We start from the raw sequence: 19,016 nt of genomic DNA on the forward strand, positions 1-19,016 counted from the left end.
TTAAAAAGTTATTATATATATATATATATAAAAAGGCATATATAAAAAGGCATATATAAAAAGGCATATATAAAAAGGCATATATAAAAAGGCATATATTATTATTAAGAGAGAAACTAATACTATCTTAATACTAAATCTATATAAAAGAGCTATAATAATAAGATTATAAAATAATAAAATAATATAAGAAACTAAGTAAAGGAAATAAAAGCTAGTATTAGTATTATTTTAAAAATCTAGTATTAATAATTAAGATAGTAAGGATCTTTAGCTAAGTCACCCTTATTATATATAGCAAGGAGATTAAAAGAGATATTAAATAAAATGCCTTATAAGGTCTTAACTTTTAAAACTATTATATAGCTAAGTTTTATAAAGAAATCCTACTAAAAGATATTAATAATAGCCTGCTTTATAATATATCCTTAAGACTTATAAACTATAATAGTATAAGCTATAATTAATAAAAACTAGGTATAAGTATATAGCATACTCCCCTTAATAAAATCCTATATAAATTAAAAGATAAGAATAATCTTATAATAATAAGGCTTAAAAAAGTAAAAAAGGCTATTATAATAATCTAATTTAACTAGAATAACTATTAAATATTTAGTATAAGGATTATTAATATTATCCTGCTATAAGATATTATAAATATAACTTATTATACTATTTACTAAGCTTATAAATATCTAGATATTTTTAATTAATATAATATATATACTAATATATAAATAAAAGCATTAATTAAGATTTTTAATAAAAAGAGAGTTAGCTTTTACTATTTTAGGCCTAGTATTAAAAGCTATAATATAAATATATAAGCTATTTAACTTCTTTATATATTTTAAATTATATTCTTAAACTTAAGTATTTATAAGATATATTTATATAGCTAAATTAAACTTTTTAACTTTAGCTAAAGGTAATAAATATTAAGTTTTAATATATAGCAGGCGCTAATCTTTAATTATAAAGGCATTCTTATAAAGCCTTTAAAGTATAAGCTTAAAAAAGGCTTAGTTATTACTAGCCTAATATATAATTTACTTAAGCTTAATTATAATATTAATTAATTTATATATATTCCTTTTAGCTAAGTTAACCTTACTTTAAACTTTTATAATATAAAAGGGTCTTTTTATAATAAAAAAAAGCTAGTAAAAATTATCTAAAAGAAGTATACTATATTTACTAAAATACTTATCTTAATATACTAAAAAGAGCTCTTAAAGTTAGTAATTAATATATACTATAATTTATAAATTAATTATTAACTTTTTATTAATAATTAAATATTAAATATAGTATAATTTACTATAAAGGTTAATAGTATTAATAGTAAATAAAAAAAGCAGCTTACTAAGTATTTTAAAAACTAATAAGCATAGTAATAAATATAATATAGCACTATTAATAGTATTTACTACTATATTAATAAGTATAGCCCTAGCTATAATCTACTAGTTAAAAGGCACTATTTACTATAGCTTTATAAAAATCGCCTTAATAAAAAAAGACTTATTAATATTACTAAGGCTATTAATCTAAATATAAAAAGGCAGAGGCATTAGCTTTAAAAAATTAAGTTAGTCTTAAAGATAGTTAATAAATAAATTAAAGACTAAGCGCTGCTTAAGGTTTAGGCGCTATATCTTTATATTTATTATAGTATCTTTTATAATAATAACTTTATTACTATATAGCTGCTTTTAGTATTAATAGCTAAAAGCTAAGAGGTTAAAGTATTACTTAATATAAAGGCATTAATTATATAAAATATTAATAAAGCAGTTTTTAAGTATTTTAATATCCTTAACCTTAAGCTTAAGATTAGGTAATTACTATATAAGCTGCTATTACTTTATATTAGCTATAGCTTTATTATCTTACTCCTCTTTTTTAAATTTCTTTAATAATAGTAAAAGAAGCTTAAAATAGTAGTTATTAAAATAGGCATTAAGATATAGCTTAATATAGTATTAAAATGCCTTTTAAAAGCTACTAAATTATATACCTTTTATAAATAAAAGACTAGCTAGATTATAATAGCTATAGTTAAGTATTAAATATATATAATAATACTGTTTATACTTATCTGCCTTTTTATTAAGATAATACTAAAGAAAGTAGTTAAGTACTTAAGCCTTTACTTTTATAAAAAATAGCCTTACCTTACTTTAGTTTATTATTATAAGCTATATAAAATAGCTTATATTCTTAAACTTACCTAGCTAATTAAAATACTTTTTATATATTAACTAAACTAGTTAAATACTACTCTTCTTAATAACCTTAATATAAAGCTATGCCTTAATTAGCTAGTAATTTATAATTAAGGTAATATATATACTCTTTTATAATAGTAAGTTTAATAAAAAATAATAAACCTTTTAGCTTAATTAATCTCTTTTTATAATAAGCTTATTTATAAACTTTATTATAAAGCTTACTAATAGCTAGTTACTTTTAATTATTAAAAGAATAGACTTAGCTATATTTTTATATAATATACTATATATCTCTACCTTATTAATATATTTAGTAATATATAAGAGGATAGTATAAGCGCTTATTATAAAAAAGATATTATAATTAATAAGCTAAGCTAGTATAAAAAGCTAATTATAATTATTTAGCTAAGTATTATTATATATTTTATTAAAAGTAAAGTAGGCTAAGTTAAAGTCCTAGAAGAGAATAGGCCTTTAGTATAATTCTTATAAAAAATAGAAATAGTAAACCTTACTATTTATAAGCCTTTTATTAAAGAGATAGTATTAATAAAGGTAATAAGCCTTTAAGTATTTATATACCTAGATAAGGTTAATAATATTAAATAGTAGTTAAAAGGTAGGCTTTTACTAGCATTAAGTAAGAGGATTGCCCTTTTTTTAAGGATTATTATACTTAGGCTATAGATTTAATACACTTATAAATAAGCCTTAGTAATTTATAAAAGCCTAGTAATTTAATATAAAGAAAAGGTTAATAAAAGGACTTTTATTAGCTTAATAAAGGCTATAAATATATATACTTCTTTTAGCCTGCTATTTATAATAATACTAATACTTTAAGATCTATAGCTTAAAAAGAATAACTATTTAAAGAAATATCTTAAAGTAGTAATTAAAATAATATATAGTAATATATAAATTATCTTTAAGATTTTATATTAAAATCCTTAGCCTATTATAATTTAAAGCAGCTTACTAAGTATTAAAATAAAGGAGATACTTATATAAGCTCTTTTAATAATTATTAATAATAAAAAATATAAGAAAAGTCTTAAAGCAGCTAAAAGCATATACTATAGCCTTTAGCTTATACTACTTACTGCTTTAATAAAGATAGGTTTTATAAAAACTCTTTAAATATTAAATAATAAAGTTTAAAAGTATTTAGGCTTTTAAAGTGTTATTATTAAATGCTTTATAAATATTATTTATAGTAAGTATATACTATATAGCCTAGCCTAGTCTCTTAATATAAAAAGCACTATAAGTATTAATTAATAATCTTATATATATATTAAACCTTATATACTAAAATTATAGGTATTTTATAAATTATTTATTATACTACTTTATAGTAAAAGTAAGGTATTATTAATAAATAATTAGTCTTTAGTATAGCTATATAAAGTTAGCCTAGCCTTTAAGATATAAAGTTAAGAATACTAAAAATAAAAGAGGTTAAGAGTAATTAAACTTATTTAATAAGGTTAAATAAATCTTAAGTATATATAAGAATAGCTGCTATTACTATAGCTAAAATGCTTAAAATACTAGCTAAGATTATAAAGGAATTTACTTAAGAGGCAGTTAGACCTAGCCTTTTAGCTTAGTATAAAGTTAATTAAGATTAGCTTAAGCTATAATAAGATTAAGAATAATAATAGTATTAAAATTATTATTTAATATATTATTATTATTAAAAATATCTTTAATATTAACTTTAGCTTATTAATAGTTTAAGACTTATTAAGAGATATTACTATCTTAAAGTAGCTAGCTTAACTAATCCTTATTAATAAGTATATTACTATAGCTTAAATAGTTCTTTTTTAAAAAAAGAAGCTATTATTAAATAGCTAATTAGTAAACTTAGAATTATATATAGAATTAATATATTATATAAGCCTAGTCTATTTTATTAGCTAGGTATAGGATAATAATATTAAGATTAAGTAAAAGTAAAAGAAGCTATATATATATACTATTAGTATTTTAAAGGAAATTAATAATATAGTTATAATATTTATACTATTAGCCCTTATACTAAAATACCTAAATATAAATATAAATATATAAAATAAGTATTTTTTTTATTTAAGAGAGGTTAAGTAAATAGCTAAGAATATTATTAAAGTCTAAGTTATTTATTATAAAATAAAAAAAAGGTTTACTTATATTATATTTATTATCTTTTTTATAGTATTAATAATAAATGCCTTATATAAGTTATTAACTAAACTACTTAGTTTAATAATAAAAGTAAAATTCTATTTAATATAAGTTAATTTATGCCTATTAAGTATAAATAAGCTATTAATTAAATAGTATAAAGGTAATAGCGCTAAGATCTTTTTAAAATAAAATATCTAGCTAAATAGGCTTTAAGATAGTAAGTATAAGTATAATACTATAACTTTAAAAGTGCTAGAAAGAAAGCGTTTATTATAAAAAGGATATATTAAGGTTATAAGCTTTATTAAAGGCAGGACTAAATGCTATTATAAATTTACTTCCTTAGCTTCTAAAAGGTCTTTAGCTTAAATAAGCTCCTTAGCTTTTATAGGCTCCCTGGCTTAAATAGGCTCCCTAGCTTTTATAAGCTCTCTGGCTTTTATAAGCTCTCTAGCTTTTATAAGCTCTTTAGCTTACCTTACCTCTAAAGGCGTTTATACTAGAATAAGGATGCTTAAATGCCTATTAGGCTTAAGACTATAATAAAGCTATAAGCTATAATATTACTAGTATAAAAGAGAGAACTTCCTTAATATACTAAGCTATATAATACTTATATTAAATAAACGCCTTTTTATTATAAGCTTCTTATTCTTAAAAGGTATTATTTAGATTTATACTATAGTAAAAAAACTATACTTTACTTATAGCTTAAGTTAAAAGCCTAAGAATAGTTATAAAGAAAAAGCTTATAATATATAAAGTAGTATTAAAAGTAATGCTAAAGGTAATATTAAAAGCTAGCTAAAGAGTAATACTTTATAAAGAAGTAAGGAGGATGCCTTAGTATTATAGTTATTTAAAAGACTGCATATTACTAATTATGCATTTACTTAATATAAAAAAGCTTTTAATAGCTTTAAAAATCTATAGAAATATTAATAAAAGTAATAATAAAGAGATAATAAGAAATAAATACAGCAGCTTATAAACAGAGCCTTTTACTGCTTTTAATAATTAAGGCATTTCTTAATAAAAGCTCCTAGCTTTTTTAAGTAAATAAAGGCATTTTTATGCTTTAGCTCTTTATAATATATATACTATTATAAAGGAATATTTAAGGCATCTTTAAGAGGCTTAAGGCCTTAATTACTAAAGGGATTAAGCAGTAAAGAGGTAGTAAATACTATAAATGCTATAGTATTAAGGCTGCTATTAATAGTAGTATTAATAATACTATAAGAGATACTATTAATGCTATTAATACTATTAATGCTATTAATACTATTAATACTATTAATACTATTAATACTGCTAATAATACTTTAAAAGGCCTTAATAAAAGTAAAAAGTATAATAAAATTTAAATTATAAAATTATATTTAAAAATATATTTACTATAGGTTATATTATATTACTAAGTATATAAGATTATATAACTAAATTTAAAAGCTTTAATTAGTTAACTTTAAAAGACTTTATTAAGATTATTTACTTAAGATATATTTCTTACACTATATAGGCATTTTTAAGAGATAAGATTTATATTATTCTAAAGCTTAAAAAGCATTGCTTTTTCTAGTATAACTATTATTTTAATACTTTAAAGCATAAGTGCATAATATAGTATTTAAAGTTATTAATTAGGTATATAAATGCTAAAGAATCTTATAATACTATAACCACTATATTATAATACTAACTTTAGCTTTATAAAAACACTATAAAATAATATCTTAAATATATTATAAAAGCAGTAAAATAGTAAAAAGGACTAATTACTAGTTAACTTTTTTTTTAACTTCTCTAGCTGTTTAAGAGAAGCTAAATTAATAACTAAGTAAAGCTAGAAGCAGCAAACACTCTAGTAATCCCTGCGCTCTGCTGCTTTACAGCTTCGCTTAGGATTAAACACCCTTCTCCTTTGCCTCCTCCTTCCGGAGCCTATCTATCAGCTTGTCCCTTAAGAATGGGCTCAAGCCAAGGCTACAATCAAACAGTTAGCCAAGAAGAAGGGGACAATAACGAGCCACGGGTGTTCGAAACTTACATTCCCTCGTTGGTCACGATCCTGTATGTTCCGCTCGGCTGCAGCTTGCCGACAACCTGCCCAGACTCATCCACTTCAACGCTGCCCAGAATATCCTCCGGCCACGCGATCCGACCAAAATCCGGTGGATTTCTGCGATCGCTCAGGTGGACGAATCCGCCCCGGCCGGCACCGCCTGGCCCGCCCTGTGCGCTCGCTCCTCCAGCTCCATCTCCGCCAGCTCCGCCTCCACCGCCCTGCTTCCGGGAGGATCCTGAGTGGCGCCCTTGACGTTGGCCGGGAAAGAATGAGCCTCCAGATCCGAGGTTGAAGCCTCCTGGACTCGCATAGGCTCTTGCCTGTGCGATTACATCTTCGTCCTGGTGGCCGTATTCGGAAACGACTTCGTTGAGGATTGAGACAAACTTGGGGTTTTGCTTGAATGACTGTGGGGTGGGGGGAACTTCTGTAGTAGAACCAATGGCAAGCGATTTTGAAGGAGGATTCGTGTCTAGATAGGTGAGGATATGTGATGAGGGCGCTGATGTATCTGGAAAGACTTTCTGATATGGATCTGGTCAGCTGTGAATTCTCAACGAAATTCGTATAGGTCCACTGCGACTCACGATGAAGGAGTTATTCCTCAGGGTAGATACTGCTCTAATGAACAGCCCGGCCTTTCGTGAGGTCACTCGAAGCTTTGTTGATATCATATCTGCGGTCTTTGGGTCTGTGAATCAGATTTGAGAAGCCTCCGTTGTGCGAGGATGGAAATACAATGCCGGCAGATTTTAGGTCCAATGAGGTCATTCAGAGCGGCAGCTTCTGTAATTGAAGCTCCAAGACTGGACGTTACCCCACGCTCCCCGTTATGTGCAATTATGCATCTACAAGAAATCAATTAGACGCGTCGACGCGGTTCCCCTCCAAAGTTCGCGATAAGATGGACCATGTGAATTGAGTAAAAGGTCGGATTTTTCAGGCACAACTTTAATATCGAATATCATATCAAGCAGTTGGCTTCCCCCTCAATATCTTCTCTCTTCTGGCCGAGCGATGCCGGCTTCAAGCGGCTAAGATCTTCCGCACCAAACCATGGACAAAACACCAGCTCCCATCTTCCGCAAGCAGCGGCCACTGATTCCCTCCTCGTCAGTGGCGCCGTCCTCCTCCCCAGCATTCGGCACTCCAGTCCACCCTCCGAAGCCGTTCAGCATCAATGCGCCCAAAGCCGCGATCCTCCCCATCATCCTCCCGCCCGCGACTCTCCGACCGCTCGCCTTCCGCACATTCACAAAGAAGCACTCTCTGACCCTCACCTCGTCTGCATTGCAAGAGCTCGCCTCCTTCATCGGGCGACATTGCGGCTCAGGATGGCGCGAGGAGGGCTTAGCAGAAAGGGTGCTGGAAGAGGTGGCGAGGAGCTGGAAGAACCGCAATGGCGGCGTCATAGTGGAAGGGTCGAGCAAGGAGCTGCAAGATATCCTCAAGACCCTGGAGGGGAACATGAGCGGCGGCAAGATCATAGGCCCGGCCAGAGGGCTCCCGAGAGGAGACAGCATGCTGGACATCAATGATAGCGACACATTAAACGCTAGACTGGGCATCAGGCCGGCGGCACTCCCTCGACAAGACAGCAATGCCAGCTTCGGCATGTCGGGACTGGGGGTGCAGGAGGAGGCAGAGGACGATGATGACGAAGCCAACGATGCCCGCGCCTGGTTAAAGGTGATTGACGCCTACGAGCAGCCGCGACTCGTTTACAATGTGGATAAGAAGCACTTTGAAAGGTAAGATATGCACTTCTCGACTGTCCGTATCCTGCCTTGTGTGTGCGATACCTCCCATGCTCACTCGTCAAACCATAACAGAGACACGGCCAAACCCTCATTGCTACCCCCGGCGTCTCACAAAACCACCGTGTTTCGAAACCGATACCACGTCATTCACCAACGTCTCCTCCGAAACGAATCCTTCCAGACCTCTTCCGTCACTTCATCCCGCAAACACACTCTCCACCGCTCACTCTCCAATCAACAATCCCTCAAAATCACGCCCATTGCCAACTTGCTTGGTCGGCATGGAACCAACCACATGCTGCTCGGCCAGCTGAACTTGTTGCCGACAGGAGACCTTGCCATCAGCGACCTGACAGGCACCATTGCGCTCGATCTTTCACAGGCCGTCGTCATTCCTGAGGATTCGGCATGGTTCTGTCCGGGAATGATGGTCCTCGTGGACGGTGTATACGGGGAAGAAGAGGAATCAGTCGGCAAAGGGTTGAGCGGCAGCAGCGGTGTTGGAGGGACCCTGGGTGGCCGGTTCCAGGGCTTCTTCATCGGACAGCCTCCTTGCGAGAAGCGAAAGGCGACGCTGGGCATCACTGGGCTCGATTCAGCCGACCACGAGACCATCGGTGGAGGCTTTGGCTGGATCGACTTTCTTGGCGTCGGGAGCGAACGTGCAGTGGGATCGAAAATGCGAAGGCTAGAGAGGAGGCTGCTGCAAGCCGCCCCTGAGCCAGACATGCCGTCTCGAAACCGGGTGGTGATTATCGGCGAAATCAACCTCGACCAGCCGCGGGCCCTCCAAGCCCTCCGCAAGATCCTGTCGCTATACGCCGCCGAGCCTGAAGGAACCTCGCCGCTCACGTTTGTCCTGGCCGGCAACTTCACGCAGCACGCCGTCATGGCCCGGGGTGGCAGCGGCGGCAGCATTGAGTACAAAGAATACTTTGACGCCCTTGCTTCCACCTTTTCCGACTTCCCGACTCTCCTCTCCTCCTCGACCTTTGTCTTTGTCCCTGGCGACAACGACGGCTGGGTCTCCTCCTTTACAGCCGGCGCCTCGGTGCCGCTGCCCCGCAAGCCCGTCCCGGAAATGTTCACCTCGCGCATACGTCGTGCTTTTGCTACCGCCAACGCCGAAGCTGGCAACACTGGCGTTCAGGGCTCGGCGGTATGGACAAGCAACCCAAGCAGGTTGTCGCTCTTTGGGCCAAACCATGATATCGTCCTCTTCAGAGACGATATATCCGCCAGACTAAGGCGCACCGCAGTCACTCTCAAGCGCAAGCCCGCCGCCGAAACAGACGGCGAGCCAAACAACAACGCTTCTTCTTCTTCTTCCCACGCCCCCCCCAAAGATAGTAGAGACGACGGCCCGGCGTCATCCGCCCCCGAAGACGCCATGGAACTCGACTCCGCAGCAGCAGCAGCAGCAGCCCCCGACAAGCCCCCCTCTCCCTCATCATCCCCCGCCGTCTCTCCTCTCCCCCTCGAGACCAAGACCGCCCAGAAGCTCGTCAAGACGATCCTCGACCAGGGCTACCTCTCGCCCTTCCGGCAGTCCACGCGCCCCGTGCACTGGGACTACGCCTCGGCGCTGCACTTGTACCCCCTGCCCACCGCCATGGCCCTGATCGACACGACGGCGCCCCCGTTCTGCATCACGTACGAGGGGTGCCACGTCATGAACCCGGGGAGCGTCCTTGTGCCGGGCCGCAAGGGCGTGGGGAGGTGGGTTGAGTATGAGATTGGACGGCTGGGCAAGTTGAGGGAGTGTACGTTGTAAGTTTACCATGCAAAAGAAACATTGGGGGATTTGTCCTCTTTGCTGTTTTTTAATTATCTGAGGGGTAGGATATGAGAGGGGGGAGGGGGGTCCAAAGGGGAAAATCTTGCTTGGTGGGATGATGTTTATGAAATTTAGACTGCAGCGTCAGTTGGTACGCATGATATATGAGCTGGAGATGAATACCATGGTCAATGGATATGGAGCATCATGAACCTTAGTGAAGATGTGATATTTTATGTAGAATATCCCAGAAATTCAAAGCCGTGTTATCACGGATCCCGCTGCGTATATTTCGTTTATATCCCTCCAGTCGTGATTAACCAGCCTTTTCCCCCCTTTGAATAACGCCAAGGAAAAGAGAAAAAGAAATGTCGTGAAATTTCAACCTTATCCGTCCTTGCTTCACTCCAGAAGCAGTTCATCCTGCCGCAGCACGCCAAACAGCCCCTCAATCTCCTTCTTGATCTTCTTCAACTCGGCAGCCACCTGCGCGGTGACAAGGGTGTACGCGTAAAGCAGGGCATAGTCTCGCTCTTGCGTCACGGCCTGCACGGCGTCCTCGTCGTTCCTCAGGTTCATCTCCATGTGTTCCTTGCGGTACTGGTAGATCTTGTTCAGCAGCCGGTCTCTGGTGCGGTCGATTGTAGGAATGGCGTCCGTGAGAGGGTACTCTAGCATGACGCAGGATGCGAGGACCTGGAAAACGTGGCAGAGGCGTTGGCAGAGCTGCATCCTTTCGCTAGCCGTGATTTCTAGCAGGGCACTCTCGCCCTCGGAGAGTGTGTCTCGGCGTTGCGTGATGAGGCGCATGGCGTAGATGCCGTCCAGGATGTGCTTGGTTGAGTGCATGATGCGGCCGTAGGCAGCGTTGGGGAACGGCCCGCGGAGTTCAAACTCGGATTTGGCAGACTCTCGCAGTGACTCCAGTTTGTAGACTGTAACCAGAGACGGCGCTGATTAGCCAAGGGGGCAATGACACTGCCTGGCAGAAGGTGTCCAACTTACCATATCGTCGGAGGGCTGTCTGCTCCCCCTCTTTCAGGAAGTCTAGGCCACTGCTATTCCCTTCAAGTGGCTGAGCCAAAGGACCGCGCTTCCAAATGAGTCCAAGCTGCAGATATAATACTGCGAGCCCCTCTCTAAACTTCTTCCTCCCAGAGATGGGCCACAGCAGTCGACATACGAGAATCCCCCAGACGATTCCCAGTGTGACTGCCACTACACGATGGTATGTAATCTCGAAGATGAGAGGATCAATTCCGCCCTCATCATCGTCGTCGTCATCAACATCCTGCGTCAGACTGTAAGCATACAACACGATGACGTTGTATGCCAGCAGCGAAATTCTCCCCAAAGGAGCTTTCTTCAAGACTAGGATCACATAGAAGTTTCCCAACGCCACGATGGCCGTACAGAGCTCAAGAAGCCAGGGGTTAGACATACTCGACAACCATGCGAGGCAAGCACAGGCACCCCCGATCAGGGTGCCAATGAATCGGGCGCTTCCCGTGGTGTTGGAGGCACCAGTGGTCATGCCAACGACAATCATGTAGGACAGCAGGCCCCACTCGCCTCTCCAGTGTTGGTATACCGGCCTCGTAGCTGGGATAAAGGCAAACATGGCCCATAGAACGGCACCGATGCCGACTTTGATTCCGAATAGCACATCTTCGCGTGTAAGAATTCGACCGAACCCGAGTAAAGCTTGGGAGAATCTGCGAACGAGGATACTCGTCTTCTGCGGCGCAGCATCCCAATGGAACGAATCTCTCTTCTGCAACATGACTTTGGGCAAATCACCTGGGGTAGGCGATTTCACCCGGCTGGGCTTCGGCTTCGAGGCCAGCAGGGGTTGCTGCTCCGCATCGAGATCACTGCGACGTTGAAACACCTTCCAGTGCCTCCAGAACCTGAGCCACTTCCAGCTGCGATCTGGAGACTCTGTCGAGCGCTCCAAGGACTCGAGGACGTCGAGGTAAGCATCCATCTCCTCTGCTACAGCCTGCAAGCAGAAAGAAAAGTGGCCGCAAGCAGCGGCCACCTCCTCGATATCGGCTTGGATATCCTCGGACCGTGACCTCCCAAGCTCGATACTTCGATATAACTGGCGAAGAGCCTTGCCCCTAGCAGTGTTGTACAGATCCAGCGCATCATGGAGGCTCGCACGCAAATGGTCATTGACAGCCACTTCCTGGTCAGGGCCGCTGCCAAAGGGATTCTCCTTCAGCGTCTCAGAGAGAGTATATGCCAAAGACTTCATGGAAGGACCCAAAAGTGCCAGAAACAGTGCAAATATGTCGGACGGTACACGAAAGATGGGCGACTTGTCCAGAGTAGGGTCTGAGTGGCTGTTGAGGGCCGAACGGCGTTCGAATTCGTCCTCTTCAATGACCGACAGCCGATCTCTGGAATCATCAGAAAAGTACGAAACATTTCGAGACATGGTGGCCGGCTCAGGTGAGAAGAAGCTCGGCGGCGGCGGCACGGCAGAGCTAGGTCCCTCTTTGAGAAGCGTCAGCTGTGTCTGAAGCGCACTACGCAGACCCCCGATTGCCTGTGACAGCGTTTCCAACGACTTGATGAGACGCTTGTCCAAGGAGTAGATTTTCTCCCTCCCAAGGACATACTGCTCGATCTTGGCCTCTCGAAGAGTCGTCATTGTTTGGGCATACGCCGAGTTATACCGGGCAGATGCCTGAGTATACTCGGGAGAGCTGACCTCGTCCTCCGAACCATTCAAGAACCCACTGGTGATAAGGGACAAGCGGTCGCTCAATGCTACGGCTGCAGTGCGAACAGACTGGCGCAGCACCTTCCTTGCCGACACGCGCCACACCAGGAGGTTGACAGCCACGGTGAAGGAGATGCCAAGCAGCAGCAACTTGAACATCTGGACAATCTTGCCCGCTGAGAAATAGCCGTTGGCAACGGATTCTTCTTTTGTGATGACTGATATGATGGCCATGGACGCCAAAGTAGACGCGGTATTCACAAGGGGCTGGTTTAACCGTTGCTTGGTCCAACCAACCAATCCAAGACCACCCCCAATGCAGACGACCAGGACAAGGGCGTGTGCGGGAGCGACTGATCCCGATATGGCGCGAGAGGCCATGGCTATGCCCATTGACAAGACCCCGACCAGCTCGGCATATACCACGGCCACAATGGCAATCATGACAGCCTCCAGCATCGATCCGGCGGTGCGAGCCGGGTGGAAGTACACCGTCAACGTTGCCGCAATATGCTTGCCATCTCTGCGGCCTAGGAAGTTGGACAGCGGCGGCCAGAACGTCGCCGTGGTGCCCAAGAGGTAGGCCAGCGTACACTTGAGCACCTGTCGACCCTCGTCGGTCTGGAGCCACGCCCACGCCGCCAGGGCCTTGGTCCGAGCAAGCTTCGAGGCCGCCCGGATGCGCTGTCCAACCGCGATTCCAGACGCAGCCGGCGGACGTCGCTCGGGCCCATTGCCGTGTGATCGGCTCCTGGGCGCGCGGAGGGTGAATTGGCGCCGTGACCGCTCGCCCGTGGCAGGGATGACGAAGGTGCCATTGCGCATTTTCTACGTGCGAGAGCGAGTCTGAATTAGCGACTGGGTCTAGCAGAGAGCCCTCATGCAGAGCAGTCTCGAACGGGGAAGAGGCGAGTGACGTACGCTCCTCTTGGAGGGCCGCGAGGGCGGCAACGCGGCCGCGGTCGAGTTCGAGGAGCCGTTACCGTTGGAGCTGCTCATGGCTGCGGTTGGTGGCGGGACAGCATTCTCGTGGGCTCGGCGATGGCCCGCGGCCGTCTGTCCGGGTTGAGGCCGCGAGCGGTCCAATTGTGTGTGGCAATTGCAGTCGACGCTGTGGCAGGAGCTGCGTGGGATGGGGTCTGGCAGTGGGATCAGGCTTGCGCGGCTGAAGCTAGCAGTCAGACATGAAGCTTGGCCACGATGATGGATGGGAAATGGTTGGAGTGCGGAAGCGCTAACAGCTGGGGAGCAGACACACCCTCAAGGGCAACAGCTCCAAGTGCTCCAGCTCCAGGGCTGCTAATGGAAAGTTCGAGGTCAGTGGGCGCTCCACCACCTCTGACAGGGGCCCGACTGCCGGGAGCTGTTGGGCGCAGCGGCCGGTTAGCGGCCCTGAGCGCGCCAGCCTGGAGCGCTGTCCAGGTACCGGCAGTGACAGTTCCAGCGGGGCTGCCAGTGGGCCGCATGTGCTCCGGGCTTGGTGCGGGCATGGAAGTTGAGCCGTCACTTGCGAGGTGCCGGGCGGAATCAGACGGGACATCTGCACTGCTGGAAGCCTTGGCGATCTGGCTGAGCCGATATCTTTCCATGTATTTAATTAATATTCGTGCTAGTGCCGACGTGAGGTTTGGTACATAGCAAGAACGGCATGTCATAGAGACGGAGTCAGTCCAGCTGGCAGTTGGCTGGGCTATTACATGTACATACCGCCCAGGGCGTCTTTGGGCGCTGCTGCACGCCGCCAGCGACCTCCAGCGACCTGGGCGGTCCATTAGGCTGCGCCACCACCAGCAGCACGACCACTAGCCACCCTATGCTCAATGCCCTGGGCTGCCTTATCACCCGACCCGACACTATTCGCACTCGCTCAAGCACCTCGTCAGCCGTCGACATGAACCTTGCTCCTTGTCGTTGGTCCCTCTTTGAGCCTCTTGCATACGTCCAGCCGCAACGGATCTTGACGCTCTAATGCTTGGCATCGTGCACATCCATGGAGCCCAATTCAAGAGCCATAGCCCTATTGAATTTAACATCTCAGGTGGAAAACCACGATAAGCCTGTTCTGTCGCTCTAGCCTTTTCACGCCCTTCGTCTTGGGACTTGTCTTCCTCTTTTTCTTCCTCCATTTCTCTCACCCTCCCCTCTCGTCACACACTCTCTCCGGCGTCTGGAGCCTGTGTGTGCCAACTGACATACAAAGACGCTTTCGCTTTGGTTATTCAACTGCGTCCCACAGGCTAAATCGACACGCTGGCCGCATACTCGTATATCCGAAGACGGCTCTTGTCCGCCATGGCTTCTCCAAGGCCCAGACGGTTCGCCCCTTTGCGAGCAACGGCAGATCCGTCACCGTTCCATGGCGATCCGCCGCTCAAGGGCATCATTTTCGACATGGACGGAACGTTATGGTATGAGTGACCTCGCACCGCTGCGGCTCTTCACGCCTTTCGCCCCTACGCAAGTTTTACCATGATCGAGTAGTCTCACCATTACTCTTGCCTTTCTGCCCTGCTCCCCTTTTTTTCAACCAAAAGATTGCTTCACAAAGGCGTAAACTATTGCCTTATATCAAGCTTCCAATGTTGCTACTTGGCAATAAGTGACTCTTTCTCGATTTTGTGGCATCGAGCTTGACGGGTTCGCTGGGCAGCCTCGTCGACATGAGGCTGCATGCAACCTGACTCACTCACTCGCTTATACCACCCCCCTCCCCTCATTTTGACAATGAAAGAAGCATTGAAAAGCACATCAACAGGACAGACAGAAGAAAAGAAGAAGAAAACACATAAAAGTTCCCTCGAGTTTTCGGGTCCCTAAACTGACACCCTTCACAGTGAGCCACAAACATACATGTTCCGGGAAATGCGCTCCGTCCTCGGCATCCCCCAGTCCGTCGACATCCTCGAGCACATCGACAAGCTGCCCGCCCACCAGCAGCCCCCGGCCCACGAGGCCATCCGCGCCATCGAGCGCAAGGCCATGGCCGCCCAGACGCCCCAGCCGGGCCTCGGCGCCCTCATGGCCTGCCTCGACGCCTACCGCGTGCCCAAGGCCATCTGCACCCGCAACTTCGATATCCCCGTCCAGCACCTCATCGCAAAGTTCCTGCCCGAGTCCCGCTTCTACCCCGTCATCACGCGGGACTTTCGCCCGCCCAAGCCGCATCCCGCCGGCATCGTGCACATCGCGCAGAGCTGGGGCCTCGTCGACGACTCCGGCGCCGTGGACACGAGCGGCCTCATCATGGTCGGGGATTCCCTCGATGATTTGACGGCCGGGAGGCTGGCTGGCGCGGCCACGGTGCTGCTGCTCAACGATGTGAACAAGGAGCTGGCCACGCATGAGCACACCGACTTGGTCATCACCCAGCTCGACGAGTTGGTCCACATCCTGGAAAATGGATTCCAGGGGAGAAACATAGAGCCAGCGCGGATACTACTGTGATTTCGAAAAGGCATCTAAAACGTTTAGACTCGGGCGCTTCTCAGCATAAAGCATACATCATGTAATCAAATCCATTGTTGGCCGTATCGACGTACGTATTTACATACTCTTCTTGCATATGGGAGACAAAAATGGGCCAAATCCAACAACTCAAAAAGCTTACTGCGCAATTGCAAAAGTTTCTTTGCCGCTTTCCTTCAGTCTCTCTCAATCCGTCTCTCCTTTTTTGTTTGTTTATCCAACTCAGCCTGCTTCGCTGGATTCCAACCGCATAAAGCGTTTTCAGAGCATATGCGTCACACCAAGAACATGAACCACCAGGAGATACAAGCGGTTGCCATGCGTGTCGAGGGAGGCCAAGGAGATTTCTTTTCGCATGTGCAACTTGTAGCTGTCTTCACAGAGTTCACAACCCCACTCAAAAGTGACATTCTTTCTAATTTGTGCGTCCATGGCCAGACGTACCTAGCGTGCAGAGAAGAGACGCAAAATCCATCACAAAACTATATGTGCGCCGAGTTGATGCTAAAGCAGGACGCTGACGAGGGTATGTAGATACATGTTTGGTCAGAGGGGGTCTAATCGTATGGCGGCGGCGGATCCTATACGCCGTATGAAGGGTTCGGGGGCAGCCCGTAAGTCTTGACCTGCCTCCGGCTCTGACCCCGTGCCTCGTCTGACGCCGACTTTTGCGGTCCTTCCCGCGAAAAGGAGCTTGTGGGTGGTGCTGGTCGGACTGGGAGACTGAAGGTGGTCGGGTTGGAGGAAGAGTGGTGGGAACCGTCAGAGTAACCAGACGCCGGGTTTGAGGTGACACCCCGAGGTGCGAGGCTCGGATGGCCGGTCCGGCTGGTCGCAGCACCGTTTCGCGAGGGTGATCGGTTTTGTGTAGCCGCTTGGTCGCGGGGCGAGAACAGCCGGTCCCCGGCGATGGGAATGTCGCCAAAGACGGGGGTGTCGAGCGGCACCTCTTCGTTTCGCGACTGTGGCGATGAGTCGCTTGATCGGAGCAGCTCGTGGGTGCCGCTGGGCGAGAGCTGGGGCACAAGATGAGACTTGCGGTTGTCCCTCTCCATGAGACCAACAGCCCACTCCTTGAGGTCCACCGGGGTCCTCTTGGCAGCCTGAACAAAGGGGTCCCGTTCCTAGAAAGCACGGTCTCAGTCAGAGCTGCTGGCGATGCCGTACAAGGGCAAACAACAAAGGGCATGTCAACTTACATATAGCTCCTGCGGGGTGGGTCGCTTCTCCGGCTCCTTGAACAGGCACTTCTGAACCATGTCCTCCAAGATGCTCGGGAAAGCGTCGCTCTTGGGAAGCTTCGGCGCCGGCTCGTTGACAATCTGCTGCAGCAGATCCAATATGCCAGCCGGGGCTGATTCGGCATCGTCAATGTGCTCGCTCGCGTTGAAGGGGAATTTACCAATGGCAAGCTCCATGATGGTCAGGCCAAAACTCCAGACGTCTGACTTGACAGTGTACTTCTCACCCTGAATTCGCTCGGGCGCCATGTAGGTTGATGTGCCGACAAAGGTGTCGGCGATGGAGTTGACGAGCTCGCCAGACACTCCGAAATCACACAGCTTGATGTTGCCGCGGGAGTTGATGAGGATGTTCGACGGCTTGATATCTCGGTGCATAATGTGGTGTTTGATGTATAGGTAGGTCAGGCCGCCCAAGGTTGCCTCTGCAATCTTGCCCAAGACGTCCACTCGAATCGGGCCAAAGACTCTCGAAACTCGGTCAAGCGCACTGAGCAAGCATCCCGATCAGCCACACTTCCATAATCTGACCCAGCCACGCGATCGTAACTGCGTAGAGCAAAGTGATACTCACCCAACATCCATGTATTCCATGCACATAATGACATCGTTGTTGTGATTCAAAAAGGCGCCATAGAATGTGACAATGTGTTCGGAGTGGCATCCATGCATAATCTGGAGCTCCCGCACGATCCGCCTTCGCATCTCTTTCTTGGCTTCGACGTGTATTATCTGGACACTTGAATGTCAGCTCCGAGGCTCCAACAAAGGAGGCCCAAAAGATTTCCAGCTCTCAGGGGCAACAGGTGGTACGGGTAACGCACCTTGCGAGCCATGACAGTTCCCGTCGTCAGATGCCTGACTTTGCTAACGGTACCACCATTGCCAGACCCGAGTTCTTTTATGACTTCAAGCTCCTCCGGCCTCAAGTCGAGCTTGTACTCGATACCAATCTCCAACTGCTCCTCCTTGCCGGCCTCGTCTTTGTTAACTTCTGAGCCGCGTCTGCTCGTGTCGGCCGTTGGCGGAGGGCGAGGCGCTGCCGGCGTCAGAGCAAGGCCCTTGACGTTCTTGCGCTTCATAGTGCGCGGCGCGAATGGGTCAGCCATGGTCGGCGAGGTGAAGGGGTGCTGTATCGGCGAGGTTCGGTAGCAAAGGCGGCGGTTGACAAGGGAGGTTCGAGTCTTGGGCCAGCTAGGTGATGACTGGTTTCCAAGCTCTGGCCAGAGGCACGATGGACGGCAGAGAAATCTCCTCGTCAGCCAGCAGGGCTGCGTTCGTCAAGGAGATGTCGGGTAGATGGTCGGAGCCTTGCGTGTGGAGCGAAGGGGAGTGATGCGTCGTCGCTCGGAATGGCGCAGTCTGGGGCAGATTCTTCGTCAAGTCGCAGGCGGTCGGCTTAGAACAGGTCCGGACTGCGGCGACGCTCCCTAGACGGATAGGCGGCCAGAGATGAAGAAAAGGAAGAGGCCGAGGATTTAGTAGAAAAGCCTCTGGGCGTTGTCGTTGTCTCGCTTCTCCGCAGATGAAAGGACACACCCCTCGATGGATATTTACAG

At 44.4% G+C, this 19,016-nt stretch overlaps 5 protein-coding genes across 5 annotated transcripts; 2 read left to right on the forward strand and 3 right to left on the reverse strand.

The window, feature by feature from the left end:
- Window positions 1-6,322: 6,322 nt before the first annotated feature.
- On the reverse strand, window positions 6,323-7,157 carry BBK36DRAFT_1170809 (hypothetical protein; the record flags this gene model as incomplete). The annotated part of the gene is made up of 3 exons (XM_024895493.1): window positions 6,323-6,401; window positions 6,466-7,007; window positions 7,071-7,157. 3 exons carry the CDS (start codon window positions 7,155-7,157, stop codon window positions 6,323-6,325), a joined length of 708 nt encoding a protein of 235 aa, XP_024747556.1.
- A 382-nt stretch (window positions 7,158-7,539) lies between these two features.
- Window positions 7,540-10,017, forward strand: BBK36DRAFT_1178716 (hypothetical protein; the record flags this gene model as incomplete). Its single annotated transcript, XM_024896144.1, has 2 exons — window positions 7,540-8,234; window positions 8,316-10,017. The coding sequence occupies 2 exons, from the start codon at window positions 7,540-7,542 to the stop codon at window positions 10,015-10,017; spliced, it is 2,397 nt and encodes a 798-aa protein (XP_024747557.1).
- A 405-nt stretch (window positions 10,018-10,422) lies between these two features.
- Window positions 10,423-13,576, reverse strand: BBK36DRAFT_1124133 (hypothetical protein; the record flags this gene model as incomplete). The annotated part of the gene is made up of 3 exons (XM_024891135.1): window positions 10,423-10,955; window positions 11,026-11,167; window positions 11,234-13,576. 3 exons carry the CDS (start codon window positions 13,574-13,576, stop codon window positions 10,423-10,425), a joined length of 3,018 nt encoding a protein of 1,005 aa, XP_024747558.1.
- Window positions 13,577-15,043: 1,467 nt separating this feature from the next.
- Window positions 15,044-16,195, forward strand: BBK36DRAFT_1178726 (HAD-like protein; the record flags this gene model as incomplete). The annotated part of the gene is made up of 2 exons (XM_024896145.1): window positions 15,044-15,159; window positions 15,586-16,195. The coding sequence occupies 2 exons, from the start codon at window positions 15,044-15,046 to the stop codon at window positions 16,193-16,195; spliced, it is 726 nt and encodes a 241-aa protein (XP_024747559.1).
- Window positions 16,196-16,797: 602 nt separating this feature from the next.
- BBK36DRAFT_1178731 (map kinase) lies at window positions 16,798-18,582 on the reverse strand (the record flags this gene model as incomplete). The annotated part of the gene is made up of 4 exons (XM_024896146.1): window positions 18,282-18,582; window positions 18,032-18,189; window positions 17,416-17,947; window positions 16,798-17,340 (listed from the first exon to the last, which is right to left on the reverse strand). The coding sequence occupies exons 1-4, from the start codon at window positions 18,564-18,566 to the stop codon at window positions 16,798-16,800; spliced, it is 1,518 nt and encodes a 505-aa protein (XP_024747560.1). The 5' UTR covers window positions 18,567-18,582.
- Window positions 18,583-19,016: the final 434 nt, after the last annotated feature.

This window comes from Trichoderma citrinoviride (genome assembly GCF_003025115.1).
Source record: "Trichoderma citrinoviride strain TUCIM 6016 unplaced genomic scaffold BBK36scaffold_11, whole genome shotgun sequence".
Lineage (NCBI taxonomy): Eukaryota > Fungi > Ascomycota > Sordariomycetes > Hypocreales > Hypocreaceae > Trichoderma > Trichoderma citrinoviride.